General features: G+C 41.5%; 1 protein-coding gene across 1 annotated transcript in view; it reads left to right on the top strand.

Moving 5' to 3' along the window:
- The first annotated feature begins 11,393 nt into the window (after positions 1-11,393).
- Positions 11,394-20,305, top strand: part of ptprsb (protein tyrosine phosphatase receptor type Sb) — a 178,753-nt gene continuing 169,841 nt past the window's right edge. Inside the window, exon 1 of the mRNA XM_080439207.1 lies at positions 11,394-11,501. Within this exon, the coding sequence (XP_080295333.1) occupies positions 11,465-11,501 (37 nt within the window). The 5' untranslated portion in view covers positions 11,394-11,464. The remainder of the gene's footprint in view (positions 11,502-20,305) is intronic.

The following is a 20,305-nucleotide window of genomic DNA, read 5'->3' as shown; positions in this document are numbered from 1 at the left end:
GCTGGTACTGCAGGGAGCGGGGTTTAGAGAGAGAGAGAGAGAGAGAGAGTTTGATAAGGCACCACGTAGGAGAGAGTGAGGCAGGGGAGGAGAGGACACGAGGGGACAGGAGGGAGGAGGCGTACGGTATAGCAGGAGAACCAGGGAGATGAGGAGGAGGAGAGATGGGAGAGAGAGATTTGACACGGCGGCGGTGGCTCTAATCCAGGAGAGAGACGAGGGGGAGATTAAGGATTAGGATGAGGGAGGTGGAGATACACCACCGCAGGAGCGAGACAAACAAACAAACAAACAAACAAACAGACACTCTGTACTTAAATAAAAGTAGCAATACCCACAATGTAGAGTACTCTCTTACAAGTCCTGTGTATATACTCATTCACTGCCAGAGTAATAAAAGAAATAAAGGCCAGACTTTTTCAACTAGTCACAGAATATTTATCTCCAGTATGATCGATCTCCTGATTGTTGCTATAACAACGGAGGGTTTCACCGTGCTTCCGTGGAAAAAAAAAGAAAATGTCATCGCGACCGCCTGTTAGCTAACTTGTTATTGGCCGTTGAATATAGCATGTCTCGTCAAAAATGCAGAACAAAACCAGGAAGGCGAGATACAGGCTTATTTTTTAAATCAACATTTAATTTTTTAAATTAATTAAATGTTGGGATCAAGTGATCTCCTGGATCTCTGAGGCAGAGACACAGATCGGCCCTTGGCAGACTGGGCCCTTGGCAGACTTGGCAGTCTGGGCCCTTGGCAGTCTTGGCAGTCTGGGCCTTTTGGAAAAAAAGGTCGTCAAGTCATCCTTGGCAGTGAATGAGTTAATGGAAACAAGCCTCTGGCTTTTTTTGTGTCTCATTAATTTGGTGTGTTTTTAACCCATCACCCTCCTCCTCCCCGCCCCGGCTTCCGGCCCCCGAACACGGGCCAGTTGTGTCCGGCAGGCATTTTACCACATGTGCCACCCGACCGCCTCACCTGCAGGACTTTTACTTTTAACAGTCTTTTATTTACACTGCGGTATTGCTAAGGCTAGTTCTTTCCAGCCCTGGCGAGGAGCTTGGACCTCATCATCTCCAGAAATACCTCTGAAGGGCTTAATGTGCCCCCGTGTCGCTCCACTAAAAAAAGGTTGGTGTTTGCGGCGCGGCGGAGCGGACGGAGGCCCTAGTTAGATTAACGGCCCGCAAATTGAGTTTGCGTAAAGGGGAGAATTTACTTAGCATGCCGCCTGGCCTGGCTGCCTCCGGTGGCTGTGCTGGGCTGGATGGAAGCACGTTGAGCTGATCACATTGCTGTTATCACACTGTTATACGTTGAATAGATAACTGCAGCGCTGAAAGCTTTTCTCTATTCACTGTTTATTGCCTTCATTTGGCAGATAAGAGGAGAGAGAGAGAGAGAGAGCGAGAGAGGCAGCGTGTAAGCAGTGTTGGAAAAGTAACTAAGTTCATTTACTCAAGTACTGTACTTCAGTACAACTTAAGGGTTCTTGTATTTTACTTGAGTATTTCCACTTTTTTGATACTGTATATATCAGTGGCAAACTGTTTCAAGTCAAGGACCCCCAAATTGACAGATATTATTAGCCTGCGGACCCCCATTTGAAAAGATACGCGAGGGACCCCCAAAGAGACGATTTTAATGGAAGTACAGCAGTGATTCTCAAACATTTTAATTTCAAAGACCCCCAGTTGATGCCATTTCATCATCAGTGTTGATTTAACTCTGAGAGTGTACAAATGGAACCAAATGGACCTGTTAGGGTCCATTTGGTTCCATTTGTACTAGGGGTGTGCCGATATATCGTCCCGCGATATATCGCAATACGTTTTCGTGACGATATGTATCGTTTTGTAAAAAAAAAATATCGTTTTTTTTTACAATAATAATAATCAGGCATGCAAACAGCCCCGAGGTGAAAAGGGTGACAACATGTTGTTTTTTTCCGGGTCAGGTGTCACACTATTGCCCTATTTGGATTCAAAAAGGCTATTGTAGCTGAAAAGCTACAAGTTTGCATGTCTGAATAATGCAAAAACAGAATTATTTGTTTGCATTTGCTTTTTTTCTCCCCCATATATTTTTATAATAAAAAAGTGCGTATCGTATCGTATCGAAATCGTATCGAAGTTGTGTGCCCAATATCGTATCGTTTCGTGAAATTAGTGTATCGGCACACCCCTAATTTGTACACTCTCAGAGTTACAAACACACAAGGGTCAATTTTTTCCCTATTCCTAACTATCAATCATTTGGCTGGGGACCCCCTGGAACCACCTCAAGGACCCCTGGGGGTCCCCGGACCCCACTTAGAGAACCACGGCTGTATATACTTCTATTTTTAGACGTCTCTCTGGTAGGCAGGTTTCTGAACTGTCCACAGCCCTCCTCTGAGACTGAGTAGAGAGAAATGGTGCCATGACCATCTTATAATGAGCCTAACTCAGTGAGGACCAATTATACAAAGAGAAGGTTGACAGTGGGTGAAGAAGACGTTCAATGGACATCTTGGGAGGTTTTCAGCTATTACTTTCAATGACGTAGTGGTGGAAAGTAACTAAGTACATTTACTTAAGTACTGTACTTAAGTACAATGTTGAGGTACTTTTACTTCACTGGAGTATTTCCAATTGTCTATACTTTTACTTCTACTCCACTACATCTGAGAGGCAAATATCGTACTTTTACTCCACTACCATTATTTGAAAACTTTAGTTACTAGTTACTTTGCAGATATAAATTATTACATTATAAAACACCCATTAACCACTTTAGCCCTATTTTATACCTAGGCTATTTGAAAATAGCAGATCTACAAGCTCACAACGCGTCGCATCGCGACACGTTGTGAGCTTGTAGATCGGCTATTTTAAAATATTTAGTACTTTTACTTTTGGTACTTTAAGTACATTTTGATGCCAATAATTTTGTATTTTTACTCAAGTAAATTTTTAATTCTGGACTTTTACTTGTAACAGAGTATTTTTATATTGCAGTATTGGTACTTTTACTGAAGTAAAGAATTTGAGTACTTTTTCCACCACTGGTGTGACGTCACGTTCTCTTTCTGTGCACTTCGACCGCTTTCTTCCGTCATCTCCTGATCTACAAGCTCACAACGTGTCACAACGTGACGCATTGTGAGCTTGTAGATCTGCTATTTTTGGCTGATGGCTCCTCTCTCTCTCTCTCTCTCTCTCTCTCTCGTGCTATTTTTAAGAGTTCAAAGTGTGAGAGAGAGAGTGTATCATTAGCTCATTAAGTGGTCGCATGGATCTTATGAATATGCAGATATCTCTTTCATTTAGGAAGCATGCGGGGCAAAATGTGTGTAACCTTTAAAAAGCACCCAGTAATGCCCCCCCCGCAGGGCCTGTGTGTGTCTGGGTCAATGTGTGAATGTCCTTGTGTGTGTGCGCGTGTGTGTTTGCGTGCGTGTAAAGTAAGTAAATTGTATTTAAATAGCTCTTCTCACACAGAGAGAGCGCACAAAGTTCTTGACATACAATAGGATTAAAAACAGCATAAGCCGGCATTCAAACCTAATTTAAAAGCAACAGAAAACAATCTGTGCGATAATCTCAACGACGGGACGGCAGACACATTATTACACACATAAAATCTAAAACATTCAGCAAATGCTTGTTTAAACAGTAGCGAGTATTTTTTAAAAGGTTCTTGAAAATGTACACGAGGGTGCAGCTCTCAACATCTCTGCATGTGAGATCTAGTAATGGCTGCAGTCTTATCTGAGAGATAACGTTTTTGTTTACCACGGCGCTCTGACTCCTCTGGTCCATTTTTTTTTCTCAGACCAGTGGTTTTCAACCCTTGACATAGTGTATCAAGGTCCAATATTTATTTGGCATTTGAGCCATGGAACCACCATTTGATGAGATTTTCAGTCAGAAACACTCAAAGTACATTCAACCATTTAATGCAACAAATGGAATACAGTTAACCCATTAAGACCTGAAGCCGATTTTTATATACTTTTAAATACTTTTGATGCCAATGCTTTTTTTTACTTTTACTCAAGTGAATTTTGATACTTTTACTTAAGTAAAAAGATGTGACTGTCCTGACACCACTACAGCCTGCCTCTATACTCCTACAGACGTTGGTTCTGGGGAGCTAAGCACAATTTCCGACAGAAAGACAGAGCGAGCTCTGTTCCCTTATTAACAGCGGATTAATTTTGATTAAACTTTTGGCAGCAGCTCATTTAACCAGCTCTCATATATAGCGTCGCTGCTATATGACACATTAGAGCCCAATGTGCCCTAATGCATAATGCAGTGGTTCTCAAAGTGCATGTCCTTGGGGAGGGGGGGTACCAGGGGGTCCCCAGAAAAAAAATAGTTAATATAGCGTCACAATCATTTCAACCACTATATATATTTAAAAAAGAAGCTATTAAAATACGGGATTTTAAAGCAAGCACCATAGGCGCTTTTTTAACTGTGGTGGATCCGTTATGGAGCTATGGAATTTCTGTACTGTTCCACTCGTCCTAGGATATCATAACGTCATAATAAAGGTTAGAATAACGTGGGGCGAAATTCTCCTTTTGAAGAGGGAATCGTTAAGGAACCGGAACCTTTTAAATTCTAAAGTTCCCTTCCCAACCCTATAGCCTTGATGTGCAACGCAACGGAAAATAATATGGAATCAGAGCAGAGGACGGGATTGATATTCACACTGGACCCGGGGGGGGGGGGGGTTGCGTGTCGTTTAACTCATTCAATCCGGGAACGCATCCGTGTCATTTTAGATTTCTTTGGCTATTCAAAAATAGCAGATATACAAGCTCATAGCGCGGCACTCGGTGCCGCGCTATGAGCTTGTAGATCTGCTTTTTTTTTTTTTATCGTGAAAATTTGTGCAAGTCTTTGAATATATATATCTTTAACCCATTAAGACCGGGGACGCATCTGCGTCTCATTTTAAGATTTCTTTGGGCTATTCAAAAATAGCAGATATACAAGCTCATAGCGCGGCACCGAGTGCCGCGCTACGAGCTTGTAGATCTGCTATTTTTGAAAAATATTGAAAAAATATTTTCCAGATTTTTTTCAAAAAACTGTTGAGATTTAGATTTTTTAAAGAATCGCCTCAGGTTTTAATGGGTTAAAGCGAACATTTTTGACTCAAATCTTTGCTTCTGGGGGGTCCCTGGAACAACATATTTTGAGATGGGGGTCCGCGGCCAAATATCATTTTGGAGGTCCTTGACATGAAAAAGTTTGAGAACCACTGATATTACAGCAACATAAGTTAAAAAAAAAAAAAACTTATGTTGAAGCAAATATTTGAGCTAAAATGTTCAGCTTTAAAAAACATATATATATATTTATTCAAAGATTTGCACACATTTTCACGTTTTTCCTAAAGAAATAGCAGATCTACAAGCTCATAGTGCGGCTATGAGCTTGTATATCTGCTATTTTTTGAATAGCCAAAGAAATCTAAAATGACACAGAGTTCCCGGTCTTGATGGCTTAAATTGTGAGTGAACTTGGGGGGCGGGGGGGGGGGAGGGGCTTGCTGGGGGGGTTGCTGGGGGGGGCGAGTTGAGCGATGCATAAGTGCTTATTGCATGGGAAATATGGATCAGCAGCTGGGGTGTAATCAAATTGCAAATTGAGCCCCAGATATTGAAGCAGTCATCACATAGTGGAATGCAAATGTCCTCCGCATTTACATTTCACTGTGCGATGGCATCTCCACTGTTACACACAGACTGTACTGTGGGCACGTCTCTTAATATATGCGCATAATTATTTAGTCCCACTTTTATAGGGTGAATATCTGGGTTAATTTACTTTGCTGGATGGGTACCCAACTTTTTCCCTTCTTTTTATAATGTACTTTGCAACGAGATGCTCTAGTCTGTATTATATCATGTGCTTGATGGTGTATTGTGCAATATTGATCTATTTGATGCTGACTCTTGCTGATTGATGTGTGATTTATTATTGGCATGATTGATTTTGCCACCGATTTAAGTGCCTTGGTGTCTAGTACTGGAATTAGCCGATCTACAAGCTCACAATGCTCCACATCACGCTGTGAGCTTATACATTTTGTTATTATTTTTGAAATGTTTGAACGTATTCTACACCTATAATGACATGCCCAATATAGGGACTGCATTAAATGTGAACACACACATACAGTGGTGTAAAGTAACTAAGTACATTTACTCAAGTATTGTACTTAAGTACAATTTTGAGGTACTTTGACTTTACCGGAGTATATCCAATTGTCTATACTTTTACTTCTACTCCACTACATCTCAGAGGCAAATATTGTACTTTTACTCCACTACAATTATTTGAAAACGTTATTACTAGTTACTTTGCAGATATAAATATATGACATTATGAAACATACATTAACCACTTTAGCCCTATTTTATACCTAGGCTATTTGAAAATAGCAGATCTATAAGCTCACAACGCGTCGCGTCGCAACGCATTGTGAGCTTGTAGATCTGCTATTTTCAAACAGTTTAGTACTTTTACTTTTGGTACTTTAAGTACATTTTGATACCAAAACTTTTGTACTTTTGCTCAAGTAAATTTTGAATTCCGGACTTTTACTTTTAACAGAGTACTTCTACATTGCAGTATTGATACTTTTACTTGAGTAAAACATTTGAGTACTTTTTTCAACCACATCACACATACATAAGTGTCATCTTTAGATGGACAGAGAGATGGATATATCTATCCATCTAGATAGATAGATTGAAGGTTTAAGTGGTTAAATGTCTGAAATGACCAAAAAACATGAATTTACACAACACTGATGATAGTCAATGAAGCTATCTATGAAATCTATGAAAAGGTTTAATCTGCAACACAATTGTATGCAATGTAGTGGCCTAGTGGGGGTCCCTGCTTCGTCTCTCTCAGCTAGGGGGTCCTTGGGCTGAAAAAAACATTGAAGACCCCTTCTCTACACCATACAATCATGCCGCCTGGCGCAGAACGGTCTTTAGTAGTGTAGTTTTCATGGTTTCACGGGACTACAATGACAGCAGTTTGGCTGCTGTTGTGTTCTGAGTTGAATGTCAATGCTACAGCTTTGGTCGTGTTGCTGTAGGGCTAAATGCTTGAATGTCACTTCTAAGTAGGCTAATGTTTCTTCACAAGGCATTTCTACTGAGGAACAATTTATTAAACAGGACTTTGGGGAAATTCAAAGCGCTTGTCATGTTCCGAGAGGGGCTGCTGAGATAAGACAAGATTCTTACAGAATGACCTTGGTTGGCGGGTTTCAAGTTGGGATTGTTTTTGTTTCATGTGCATCAGAACGGAGCAGACAGGCAAACATGTACAAATAATTGCGATTAACGATTTTAATTGTGATTTTATTTTTTTGTCCTTGGACATTGGAACAAAGAAGAAAAAATACATTTCTGTTTGGATTTTAGGCTTTGTAAAGAAAAATTGCACAGGACAGAGATGACATCATACACAATTACACATACACAAGCACACGCACGCACGCACGCACGCACGCACGCACGCACGCACGCACGCACGCACGCACGCACGCACGCACGCACGCACGCACGCACGCACGCACGCACACACACACACACACACACACACACACACACATAGAATCTTTTAGAAAAAACGTTCAAATTTGTGCAAATCTTTGAATATATATATATTTAAAACAAACATTTTTTAACTCAAATCTTTGCTTCTGGGGGGTCCCTGGAACAACATATTTTGAGATGGGGGTCCGCGGCAAAATACATATCATTTTGGGGGCCCTTGACATGAAAAAGTTTGAGCAATATAGCAACTTAAGTTTTTTCAAAAAACTGTTAGGATTTAGAAGAACATTTGTAGAATCCCCAGAAGCAAAGATTTGAGTTACAAATGTTTGCTTTAAAAAACATTATATTCAAAGATTTGCACAAATCTTCATGATTATTGAATAGCCAAAGTATAAGATAATGGTTAATAAGTGGTTAAAATCTAAAATGACAGATGCTTCCGAAACCCCTGCCAAGGACCCCCTGTGGGGGTCCCCGCACCGCACTTTTGATAACCACTGAGTTACAGTGTAGAGTATGTGGAGGCGAGAGAGAGATATTACACACTACAGTTCATCTCCCTCAAGGCTAGAGATTAACACTGGACTTGGGATGGAGGAGGGGGTAGGAGGGGAGGGGAGGGGAGGGGGAGGTGGCATGGGGGGCATCTGATAACATTTGCCGTTATTGAATTTGCTGCGTTTCACTTTTGGGTCTCTCTGACCCCCCCCTGGATCCACTGCCGTCCAAGTGTTTTCCATTATGTACTCTGGGCCGTATTATTGCATTAACACATTCAATCCGGGAACGCATCTAAAAAAATGTCTTCTAAATCTTTTAAACGGTTATCTGGAAGAAGAAAACAAAACGTATGTTGCTATAATATCAGTGGTTCTCAAACTTTTCCATGTCAAGGACCACCCAAAATTATGTATTTGGCCCCCATATAAAAATATTGTGGTCCAGGGACCCCCAGAAGCAAAGATTTGAGTCAAAAATGTTCCCTTTAAAAATGATATATATTCATAGATTTGCACACATTTTCGCGATTTTTCAAAAATAGCAGATATACAAGCTCATAGCGCGGCACTCGGTGCCGCGCTATGAGCTTGTATATCTGCTATTTTTGAATAGCCAAAGTATAAAAATAACGGTTATAGCTAAAAAAAACTAAAAATGACACAGATGCGTTCCCGGTCTCAATGGGTTAACACTTAATGTGCTATAGCAGGGCTGTAAAACATCTTTTAGAGCAGCCGGGGGGGGGGGGGAATTAAGCCTCGTTTATGTCCCATCGTAACGGATCTACAAGCCCCGCAACGTGTTGCGGACGCCACGCGCTGCGGGCTTGTAGATCGGAGCTATATTATGCTCGCCCCGGCCCGGCCGGCGCCCGGCGACCTCCCTCCCGTCGTACGGCGAAGGATATAAAACGAGGCATTAGGCCGGAGCTAAAGTGAAATGGAATTATCGGGGATGAAAAAATAAGAAGAAAAAAAAAACTATCATTGCTGCTCATTTCACGGCTGGTAAAGGAAAAGGACAGTTATTAACCCTTTAAGACCTGAAGCCGATTCTACATGTCTCCTAAATCCCAACAGTTTTCTGAAAAACGTATGTTTCTATATCAGCGGTGCTCAAACTTTTTCATGTCAAGGACCCCCAAAATGATATGCATTTGGCCGCAGACCCCCATCAAAATATTTTGTTCCAGGGACCCCCCCAGAAGCAAAAATTTGAGTTACAAATATTCGCTTAAAAATATATATATATTCAAAGATTTGCACACATTTTCACGATTTTTCAAAAATAGCAGATCTACAAGCTCGTAGCGCGGCACTCGGTGCCGCGCTACGAGCTTGTATATCTGCTATTTTTGAATAGCCAAAGTGTAAAATAAAGCTTTTTAGCTCAAATCAAAAAATGACACAGTTCCAGGTCTTAATGGGTTAAATACAAGAAGCTGTGACTAAGCCCAAAAAAAAGGGACTATTTTGGATCAGGGTTTCTTTTTCTTTCTTTCTTTCTCTCCGCTGTAGTTTGTGGAGCGAGCGAGAGGTTTTCTATTGTTCTAGTATTAGCAGCGAGTCGGAGCAAAGCTAATCCTGAAGTCAGAAGCGTGTGTGTTGGCTAACATCAAAAAATGGGCCCTAATCCCGTATTAGCATGAATCTGTGTTTCATGTTTCCTCGCGAGGATGAGATGTTTTCTCTCCATATTCTCTCTGCGGAAAAGTGTTGTATGTTCCTACTCAGTCGATGCTCCTTCTCTTTCTCTGTCTCTCTCTGTCTCACTCCGTCTCTCTGTCTCTGTCTCTCTCTCTCTCTCTCTCTCTCTCTCTCTCTCTCTCTCTCTCTCTGTCTCTCTCTGTCTCTCTCTCTCTCTGTGTCTCTCTCTCTGTGTCTCTCTCTCTGTGTCTCTGTCTGTCTGTCTGTCTGTCTGTCTGTCTGTCTCTCTCTGTCTCACTCGGTCTCTCTCTCTCTCTCTCTCTCTCTCTCTCTCTCTCTCTTGCAAGAGAGATAAGCAATCAGATCTATGAAAACAAGCCCAAAGGAAGCGACTAGAGCCCACATGAGCACTTTAAACCGATACATACATTGGCTATTTGAAAATAGCCGATCTACAAGCTCACAAAGCGTCGCCATGCGACACGTTTTGAGCTATTCTGCTCTCTCTCTCTCTCTCTCTCTCTCTCTCTCTCTCTCTCTCTCTCTCTCTGTCTCTCTCTCTCTCTCTGTGTCTCTCTCTCTGTGTCTCTCTCTCTGTGTCTCTCTCTCTGTGTCTCTGTCTGTCTGTCTGTCTGTCTGTCTCTCTCTGTCTCACTCGGTCTCTCTCTCTCTCTCTCTCTCTCTCTCTCTCTCTCTCTCTCTTGCAAGAGAGATAAGCAATCAGATCTATGAAAACAAGCCCAAAGGAAGCGACTAGAGCCCACATGAGCACTTTAAACCGATACATACATTGGCTATTTGAAAATAGCCGATCTACAAGCTCACAAAGCGTCGCCATGCGACACGTTTGTGAGCTATTCTGCTCTCTCTCTCTCTCTCTCTCTCTCTCCTCTCTCTCTCTCTCTCTCTCTCTCTCTCTCTCTCTCTCTCTCTCTCTCTCTCTCTCTCTCTCTCTCTCTCTCTCCCTCTCTCTCTCTCTCTCTCTCTCTCTCTCTGTGACATTTGGGTGGTGTCTCAGTTAAGTGTGTTGTCTGGTGTGATCTACTGCTTGGATGCGTGCTGGAGGACCATTATGTCCTTGTAGCTCTAAATGGGAGGAACGCTGCCGGTTGGCTCTGTGCTTCACTCGGCCATGCAGGCCCACGTGGAAACCTTCATTGTCTTATGAAATAGCTGCGTTATTCAAGACCTGTGAAGAGTTGGAGTTTCCTTTGCTTCTATTCCTATACCTGTTCCACTGAAGAGCACCTGTTTTTGAGCCACTGTGATTGAACCCAGGCAGCGCTTCCTTTTCTTTTGTTTTAAACTTGTGAAGAGTTATTAGAAGCAACATCTAGATTGATTCATTGAATACCTTTATTAGTCAGAAATGTAAACAACTTTCAGAGTGCTTCTTCCACCACTCGCAAATTCCTGGTTGGTGAAACATTTAGCCTGTGATTCTGTGTGTGTGTGTGAGCCTTGTTTAACTGACCGTCTCTTTGCTTTCTGTGTCCACAGAGTGCCCATCACTCCTGTTGAGTGACCCCATCCCCCTCCCCCCCCACCCCACCCCCACCTCCTCCTCCCTATCTGCTGCATCTCCAGCCAAACCCCTCCATCCGTCCGTCCATCCCTCCCTCCCTCCCTGGTGGAACCATGCCTGTGCCCAGGCCAGATGGAGCCCTGGTCGTCCCCCCACACAGGAGGCTGGTCCTGGGACACTCTACTCTGCTGCTGCCTCTGGTTCTCCTCATGACTGCGTCTCTGAGCGGCGTCTGCCAAGGCCTAGGTACGAACACGACACCAACTGCTTCGGCATGTAACACAACACAACACAACACAACACAACACAACACACGGAATTCTTAATTGGAATCCAGATTATTTTTGTGCTATTTTTTTTATTGGAATCCTGAAAGTAACATTTTTATTTAATTTCAAATGCATTTAGTTATACTTATGTTAGGCTGCACTAGCGCTCCTGTTCTCGTGTATAGAGGGGCGGTGTATAGAGGCGCGGAGAGATTGCGCCTGATCCCATTGGTTCACCGATCTGTCCGTCAACCCCCGCCCCGTTATCACAACATTACGAGCGACGCCCACTGCACTCTGGTTGGTTGGGGAAAAGAAACACTTCTCATACCGGGTACACCGACGCGCTCCTCCAGGCTTTTATTTTTTAGCAAAACTAAACAATAAAAGCCTGGAGATCGAGGCTATACTTATGTTAACTTTATGAACTTCAATACAAATGCATTGGACATAAAAAAGACAATAGAAATGTAATGCTATAGTCATTAAGCTACTAATATAGACTGAAGTAATTAAAGCGGGTCATGTTTGCATGTTTGGAATTGTAAACAGCTGAAATCAATAATATATCAGTATTCCCATATTAACCTGCGGGCCGCATTAACACATTGATTGCCAAGATATTAAACATAGTTTTCTATCCCCGTGCCGGCGTATAATTACCTCAATCCGATGATATTTGAAACGCCGTGGAACCGACATTGTGTAAAAAAAACACACGGAAAAAGTTTCCTGTGAGTAGACGGAAGGATCTGTGTATCCATGGGAACGACAAGTTTCCAACCGCAATCCGCCATTTTGGAGCTTTGGTCCGCTGAAAACGGGTGGTTTTCAATGGAAAAAAAAGAAACTGAGTTACAGCCGTTTTTCTGAAAATCCCATCATTGGGGCGGATGGAAGTGACGTTTTTTGGAATGATGTCATATCCACATTTTTCTTCTCTGAGAGACGATCGATCATTCCAAAGCTGTGTTAGGTCGCCCCTTGTGGAATTTTCCCCAAAAAATGTAAAAACGAGTTCTAGGCAATCAAGCGATGGATTCTAAAAACGAGTTAACTCGATCTAGGCAATCAATGTGTTAAGTGAAGGGGGGGGTGGGGGGGGGGGGGGGGAAAGGGAGTGACACGCAGCCCCCGGGCCGCCAGTTGCCCATGTATGCACTAAGCCATCAGCGTCCCAAAAGTACAATATTTCTATTAGAAATACAGCGGTGTGAAAGTCCAATGAATACTTAAAAGTACAGTACTCGAGTAAATGTACTTGTTCACCGCTGTCTCTCTGTCGCTTGGTCGTCCGTCCCCGTCTGACACTTTGTCTTTCTGACGGACAGCTGTCCTGCTCAGCTGTTTCTGCTATAATTAGGGTTTGTGAAAAGTGTGTGCGTGTGCGGAGAGAGTTTGTGTAGGCGTCAGCGCATCATGCGGTGCTGCGTAAGTGTGTGTGTGTGTGTGTAGTGTACTGTCTTACGTATGCAAGCACCCATGCATACACAAGCAATGCATGTTTTCGTGTGTGTGTGTGTGTGTGTGTGTGTGTGTGTGTGCGTGCATGTGTGCGTGCATGTATAAACGCTAAGTCAGCGAATCAGCTTTATTGTCACATCATAGGTTTACAGGTGTCAGGAATAGGCCTGTCACAATTGTATAATCGCAACTATTTTTGCATAATCGTCATAATCAGTTCCATGTAAAAAAAGTGGAATATCTTCCAAAAAATCTTGGAAATAGCAGATTTATAAGCTCAAAACGCACCGCGATGCGACGCGTTTTGAGCTTATAGATCTGCTATTTCCACTATCAATGTTTATTTTTAAGTATAAAGTAATTAAATATGTGTTATTTGTCATATCTGCCCTGTGCAACCTTTGTTTCCGAAAACTCAAAAGCCAAACAGAAATGTACATTTTTATGGATAATGTTCCATTAATTTTCAACGACAGAAACGCAATTAAATCGTTAATCGCAATTATTTTAGTGATAATTAATCGTCAACTTAAATTTGTAATCGTGATGACAGCCCTAGTCAGGAAGTGGGTGAAATTATTTTTTTGTGCAAAGCTCCACTTTTGTGGATTTAGAGAAAATGAGAGAATGGGGAGAGCGGAGCAAAGGAGGAAGAAAAAATCAAACGGTAGAGAAAGGGAGAGGCAAACAAATATAAAGATATCTACATATATACACATACTTAGCATAATCCAGCTGGTACATGAGGTTATAGACAACAAGCGTGTACAGTACATGATATTTAGACATAATAGGATATTTGCGTGTGTGCGTGCGTGTGTCAGTGCGTTGCTGTTAATGTGTTGTGATAAGCAGGCCGAGCCTGTCAGCATGTTCCCATCAGACCCTTGATTACAACATTCGCACACACGCGCGCACACACACACACACACACACACACACACACACACACACACACCCACACCCACACCCACACACACACCCACACCCACACCCACACCCACACCCACACCCACACCCACACCCACACACACACACACACACACACACGTTTGTATTAATATACTTGTGAGGGCATCACCATTTTAAGATGGCAACCATCTTTTCCATTTCTTGGCATTTTTTTAACCCTAATCCTAAAACCAAACATTAGCCAATATACGAGCTTCACTTGTAGATCTGCCATTTTCAGTGTACGATCACCGTTACCATAAAACAAGCATTTATCTTATGAGCACGGGGACAATTCTGATTCTGATTTGGCCCTTTCACAAGTACGCACGCACGCACGCACGCACACACACACACACACACACACACACACACTGCTCTGAGAACCCGAGGAAGCTCTTGTCTTGTAAGCGGATACAGACAGAAGATGGTGATAGCAGAAGCGTTGCATCATGGGAAGGACAGAGTGTAATCTATTCTGTGCTCTCTCTCTCTCTCTCTCTCTCTCTCTCTCTCTCATATCTAATCAATGTGAGTTTGTTGCCTTTCTAAAAAAAACAGTGACGTCATGTATGTGAATATGATATGATTTGGGTTCCTGACCATCCTGTCCACAAGCGTAGAATTACACATGAACTCCTTCCAGCTTGTGTCCAGTAGCAAGTGTTGATTTTGACAGCATCAACCCTAACCCTAACCATTACATTTTGGTTTAGTTTTAGTCATAGTCTTTTGAATACAATTCCACTTAGTTTTTGTCATATTTTAGTCATCTGAAATGTTTTAGTCTAGCTATAGTCGACTAAATATCATAAGATTATTATTCGACTGAATCTACAGTTGATTTAGTCGACTAAAATGTATTTTGGCGATGCCTTGATGGCGTCTTAATGGCTGATTTTACACTTGGTTGCATACTGAAAATAGCCGATCTACAAGCTTGACACGTTGTGAGCTTGTAGATCTGCTATTTTTGGAGAGCAACACCCAAGCGCAACCAAACATAAAATGACTTGTCTTTTAGTTCTACTGGATCTCTTCTCCACTAGTCCCTCACTAACATTTTAGTCTAGTTTTTATTTGTTGATGAAATGGTCTATATATTTAGTCTTAGTTTTTGTAGCTTAGTTTTTATTTCGTTTTTTTATCATAGTTTTAGTCGACGAAATCAAGAGCTGGTGTATTGCAGTGATTGTCAAGCTTTATGAATTTCATGATAGTTTGACATGCGTCAGCCCACGGACCCTCATTCGAATCTTTGTTTCTGGGACCCCAATCTATACAGTGTCTTTATTAAAGTGTCATGCTTCCAAGGAAGCCCAGCCCATGTGGACTTAATAGGACACTTTTCCATTTCATTTAACAGAAACAACATGAACCGACATGACAATTCACAAACAATGACAGAAACCCCCAAGATACAACATACCGTACAGGTACAATTACACCCTTTGTAATTGGGCCTGTTAATTCACATCTTGACAGGAGACCCGACATGAACCTATACTTGAAAAGCTGGGATTGTCTTCTATACTCCTGGCTCAAGAAACAACATTTGCCGTCTTAAACACCTCATTCTTAAAAAAAACACTCCAACTTTTGGCCATCAATTTCCCAGAATAGCTCAGGTTTTTGTTTTTGTTTAATTAAAAAAACAAATATTTGCGTTTTCCGTGGATGTACTCCTATCACCATGGATGGAGAACACGTTTATTCTCAAAAAGAGAAAAAACAAGGGATCAGTCAGTGGCTCTGATAGATGGGTGGTGATACAGGTACAGTAGGAACATATGTACAAAAAAGGCTTTTCGAAGAAGTACTGCCTAAAACTCTCAAATGGTGTGGACTGCGGACTCGCAAAGAAAAATCATTCCAAGGCACTTTCGTCTTTGATGAAAAAAATAGCGTATCGACCTAGAAGGTCTTGACCTGAAGAAGACCTTCTAGGTCGATACGCGTTGGTCATAATTTGTTGCCTCGCTCAAAATAAATCTTATATATATTTTTTCATCAAAGACGGAGTGCCTTGGAATTGCAAGTCTGCAGTTCACACCATTTGGGAGTTAAGCGGTACTTCTTCGAAAAGCCTTTTTTTGTTCATAAGTTTATTCTCAAGGTTGATAACAATCTGATCATCTTATATTTGGCGATAAAAAGGGGAGAGAAAGTTTCTGACATTTAAAATGTCAAATGGCACTAGAGCTCATACATTGACATTTTAGCAGCAAAACATTGCTTGATGTGAAATCCAAGCACAACTCCTATGCAGGACTCTGGAGAAGCAGGGACCCCATCAAAATGTGTTAATATAGCATCACAATCATACAACCACTTGATCCCTATTTTACACTTCGCCTATTCTGTTTAAAAAAAAAACTTTCGCTCACCCAGAGTAAAACATCTGAACCCATTAAGGCCTGAGGTTCCGATTCTACAAATGTCTTCTAAATCCTATAACATTTTTCTGCAAAAAGTATGTTGTTATATCAGACCCCCATCTCAAAATATTTTGTTCCAGGGCCCCCCCAGAAGCAAAGATTTGAGTTAAAAATGTTTGCTTTAAAAAATATATATATATTATACATTTTCACAATTTTTCTAAAATAGAAGATGTTTTGATTGATTGATTGATGATTGAAACCTTTATTTCAGGGAAATCCATTGAGACCAGGGTATCTTTTTCAATGGTGCCCTGTGTACAAAAAGAACATTTTTACAACAATGGTTTTACAGATATGACAAGGACAACAAGGTACATATAAATAAAATAAAAAGGTTGCAAAAATTATGTATTAAAACCATGTATTACACCAAGCAGGTGCATAGGTCTTCTTCCAATATAAGGTCAGCTAAAAATCTTTTAAAAATAGCAAAAGAAACAAGGGCATCTAACTTCAGCTCTTCTTGACATTAGTTCCATATATGTGGAGCATATAAGGCTGTATCTCCCAGTTTAGGACTGGTTGTGTTCCCGGTTTTAATGGGCTTTTGAAAATAGCCGATCAACAAGCTCACAATGTGTCACATCGCATTAGCAATATAGCAATCTGCTATTTTCAAAATATTTTTTTCATTTTGCCAAGTACTTTTTCCACCACTGACTGCTACACAGGGGAGGAAGTCATTCAGAAGTCTACAACAGGGATGAGGCAGAGAGGCAGCCATAGTGGGGATGAGGCAGAGAGACAGCCATAGTGATGAGGCAGAGAGGCAGCCATAGTGATGAGGCAGAGAGGCAGCCATAGTGATGAGGCAGAGAGGCAGCCATAGTGATGAGGCAGAGAGGCAGCCATAGTGATGAGGCAGAGAGGCAGCCATTGTGGGGATGAGGCAGAGAGTCAGCCATTGTGATGAGGCAGAGAGGCAGCCATAGTGATGAGGCAGAGAGGCAGCCATAGTGATGAGGCAGAGAGGCAGCCATAGTGATGAGGCAGAGAGGCAGCCATTGTGGGGATGAGGCAGAGAGTCAGCCATTGTGATGAGGCAGAGAGGCAGCCATAGTGATGAGGCAGAGAGGCAGCCATAGTGATGAGGCAGAGAGGCAGCCATTGTGGGGATGAGGCAGAGAGACAGCCATAGTGATGAGGCAGAGAGGCAGCCATGAGGCAGAGAGGCAGCCATTGTGGGGATGAGGCAGAGAGTCAGCCATTGTGGGGATGAGGCAGAGAGACAGCCATAGTGATGAGGCAGAGAGACAGCCATAGTGATGAGGCAGAGAGGCAGCCATAGTGATGAGGCAGAGAGGCAGCCATTGTGTGGATGAGGCAGAGAGACAGCCATAGTGTGGATGAGGCAGAGAGACAGCCATAGTGTGGATGAGGCAGAGAGACAGCCATAGTGGATTCTGAGGTTCTGTTGATGGTGCACAATGTAATGATAGTGCTGATGGAGGCACTTTGCTGAATGCTCGGTGCGCTGCCAAAGTATTTAAAAGTCATAAAAATAAACCCCTCTCTCACCTTGAATTCTAAATGGCTCGTTTGCAGGATATGAAATTTGCTCAGATTCACTATATAAGCACCACCTGTACAGACTTTTGCCTTCTTCAGCGTTATGGCAAAAACATTCAAATGAAAGTAACTTTTATTCCTGGCACCAAGTGAGAGTGTGGTGGGCGGGTTAGACATAAGTAAGCAAGTGGTTGTCTAAGTGGGATCCGCGGACCAGACCCCCCCCTCAGCCAGGGGTCGTTGAGGGAGTCCCTTGGGGGCAGTGTTGATTTTGACAGCACATTTAGATTTTGTTTTAGTCATATTCTTTTCAATAAAATTTGTTTTTGTCTAAATTAGTCGACTAAATATCATAAGATTATAGTCGACTAAATCTACAGTTGATTTAGTCGACTAAAATGTATTTTGTCGGTGTCTTGATGGCGTCGTAATGATTGCTGATTTTACACTTGGTTGCATGCTGAAAATAGCCGATCTACAAGCTCACAACGCAGCGCAACACCCGAGCGCAACCAAACATAAAATGACTTGTCTTTTAATTCCACTAGTCCCTCACTAACATTTTAGTCTAGTTTTTATTTGTTGACGAAATTGTCAATATATTTAGTCTTAGTTTTAGTGATCATAGCTTAGTTTTTATTTCGTTTTTATTTAGTTTTTGTCAGAGAAAAAAGTTGACGACGAACATTTTTCGTCATCGTTTTAGTCGACAAAATCAACACTGGTTTCAAGCACTGCTATAACTAGATTAATATATGCTGTAAATGAACACTGTCGTCACTTTTTGAGTGTGCATGTGTGTACAATGTAGCACTTTGTGTGTGTAAAAAAAGTGTAAAGGAAGGAAGGAAGGTTGTTCCACATGGCAGTGAGTCAGCGAGGAGGAGGAGGAGGAGGAAGAGGAAGAGGTGGGAGGAAGACGAGTTAAAATAAAACAAACAAATGAAACCAAATGAACCCCCGGCGGAGATGCTGCTTTCAATAAGAGAGCTTTCTGTTTTGTGTGCCGCCGTCCTCTTCCGGAGCGGGCGGGCGGGAATCAAACCGTAACGGCAGCGGCACCACCTCGCCCACGGACCGGAGATATAGTGGGCGAGAGGGAGTGGTGGAAACTAAGTATAACTGAGTTTATATTTCGTCGCTGTCGGGCAGAAACCTCTTATCTCCATAATCTCCATATCTCCATATTCATAACTTGTTGTGTTTTTCCGTACATTAGCGTCGTACTTGACAGTGGTGGAAAAAGTACTCAAATGTTTTACTTAAGTAAAAGTATCAATACTGCAATATAGAAATACTTTGTTACAAGTAAAAGTCTGCAATTCAAAATGTACTTGAGTAAAAGTACAAAAGTATTGGTATCAAAATGTACTTAAAGTATACCAAAAGTAAAAGTACTAAAATGTTTGAAAATAGCAGATCTACAAGCTCACACCGTGTCGCGATGCGACGCGTTGTGAGCTTGTAGATCTGCTATTTTCAAATAGCCTATGTATAAAATAGGGCTGAAGTGGTTAATGTATGTTTCATAACATAATAAATTATATCTGAAAAGTAACTAAAGTTTTCAAATAATTGTAGTGGAGTAAAAGTACAATATTTGCCTCTGAGATGTTCTGGAGTAAAAGTAAAAGTATTGGAAATTGGAAATACTCAAGTAAAGTTCAAATGCCTCAAAATTGTACTTAAGTACAGTACTTGAGTACATGCATTTAGTTCCTTTCCACCACTGGTACTTGATCATACTACAGCGTCACACAAAAGCATCAAAAGTAGCAGATCTGCGAGCTGGAAACACGCCGCGAAGCGATGCCTTTTGAGAGCTTGTAGATCTGCTCTGAAGCAGTTGAGTTTGTTGTCGCATTCATAAGCCTAATAATTTGGTGATAATAATAAAGATGCTTATGTATCCGGCTGTCTCTCCTACCGGAGAGACAGCCGGTAATCAAATTATTGACTTAGGAGTGGCAAAAAAAATCGCCATTAATTCAATGCTTCATGGGGTGCGTAATTGATAGGAAATAAGTTATTTGTTGGGTGAACTACTCCTTTAAGTACTGTACTGTACTTTTTTTTAACTTTGCTCGTGTTATTTCCATTTTTCGATACGTTATGCCTCTACTCAGTGGTAGAAAGTAACTACTGTAAGTATGCATGTACTCATCAAGTACTGTACTTAAGTACAATTTTGGGGCATTTTTACATTACTGTTGTCAGTACTTTTACTTACTCCATTACATCTCAGAGGCAAATATTGCACTTATTTTTTACTCCACTGCAATTATTTGATTACTTGTTACTTTTTTTGATTATTATTATTACAAAACATATATTAACCACTATATACACTACTTGCTATTTGAAAATAGCAGATCTACAAGCTTGTTGATCAGCGATTTTCAAAAGATTTATTTTT

This window comes from Gymnoscopelus braueri (assembly GCF_963280865.1).
Source record: "Gymnoscopelus braueri genome assembly, chromosome: 10".
NCBI classification, from domain to species: Eukaryota; Metazoa; Chordata; class Actinopteri; order Myctophiformes; family Myctophidae; genus Gymnoscopelus; species Gymnoscopelus braueri.
This window is presented reverse-complemented; position numbering and strand designations above follow the sequence as displayed.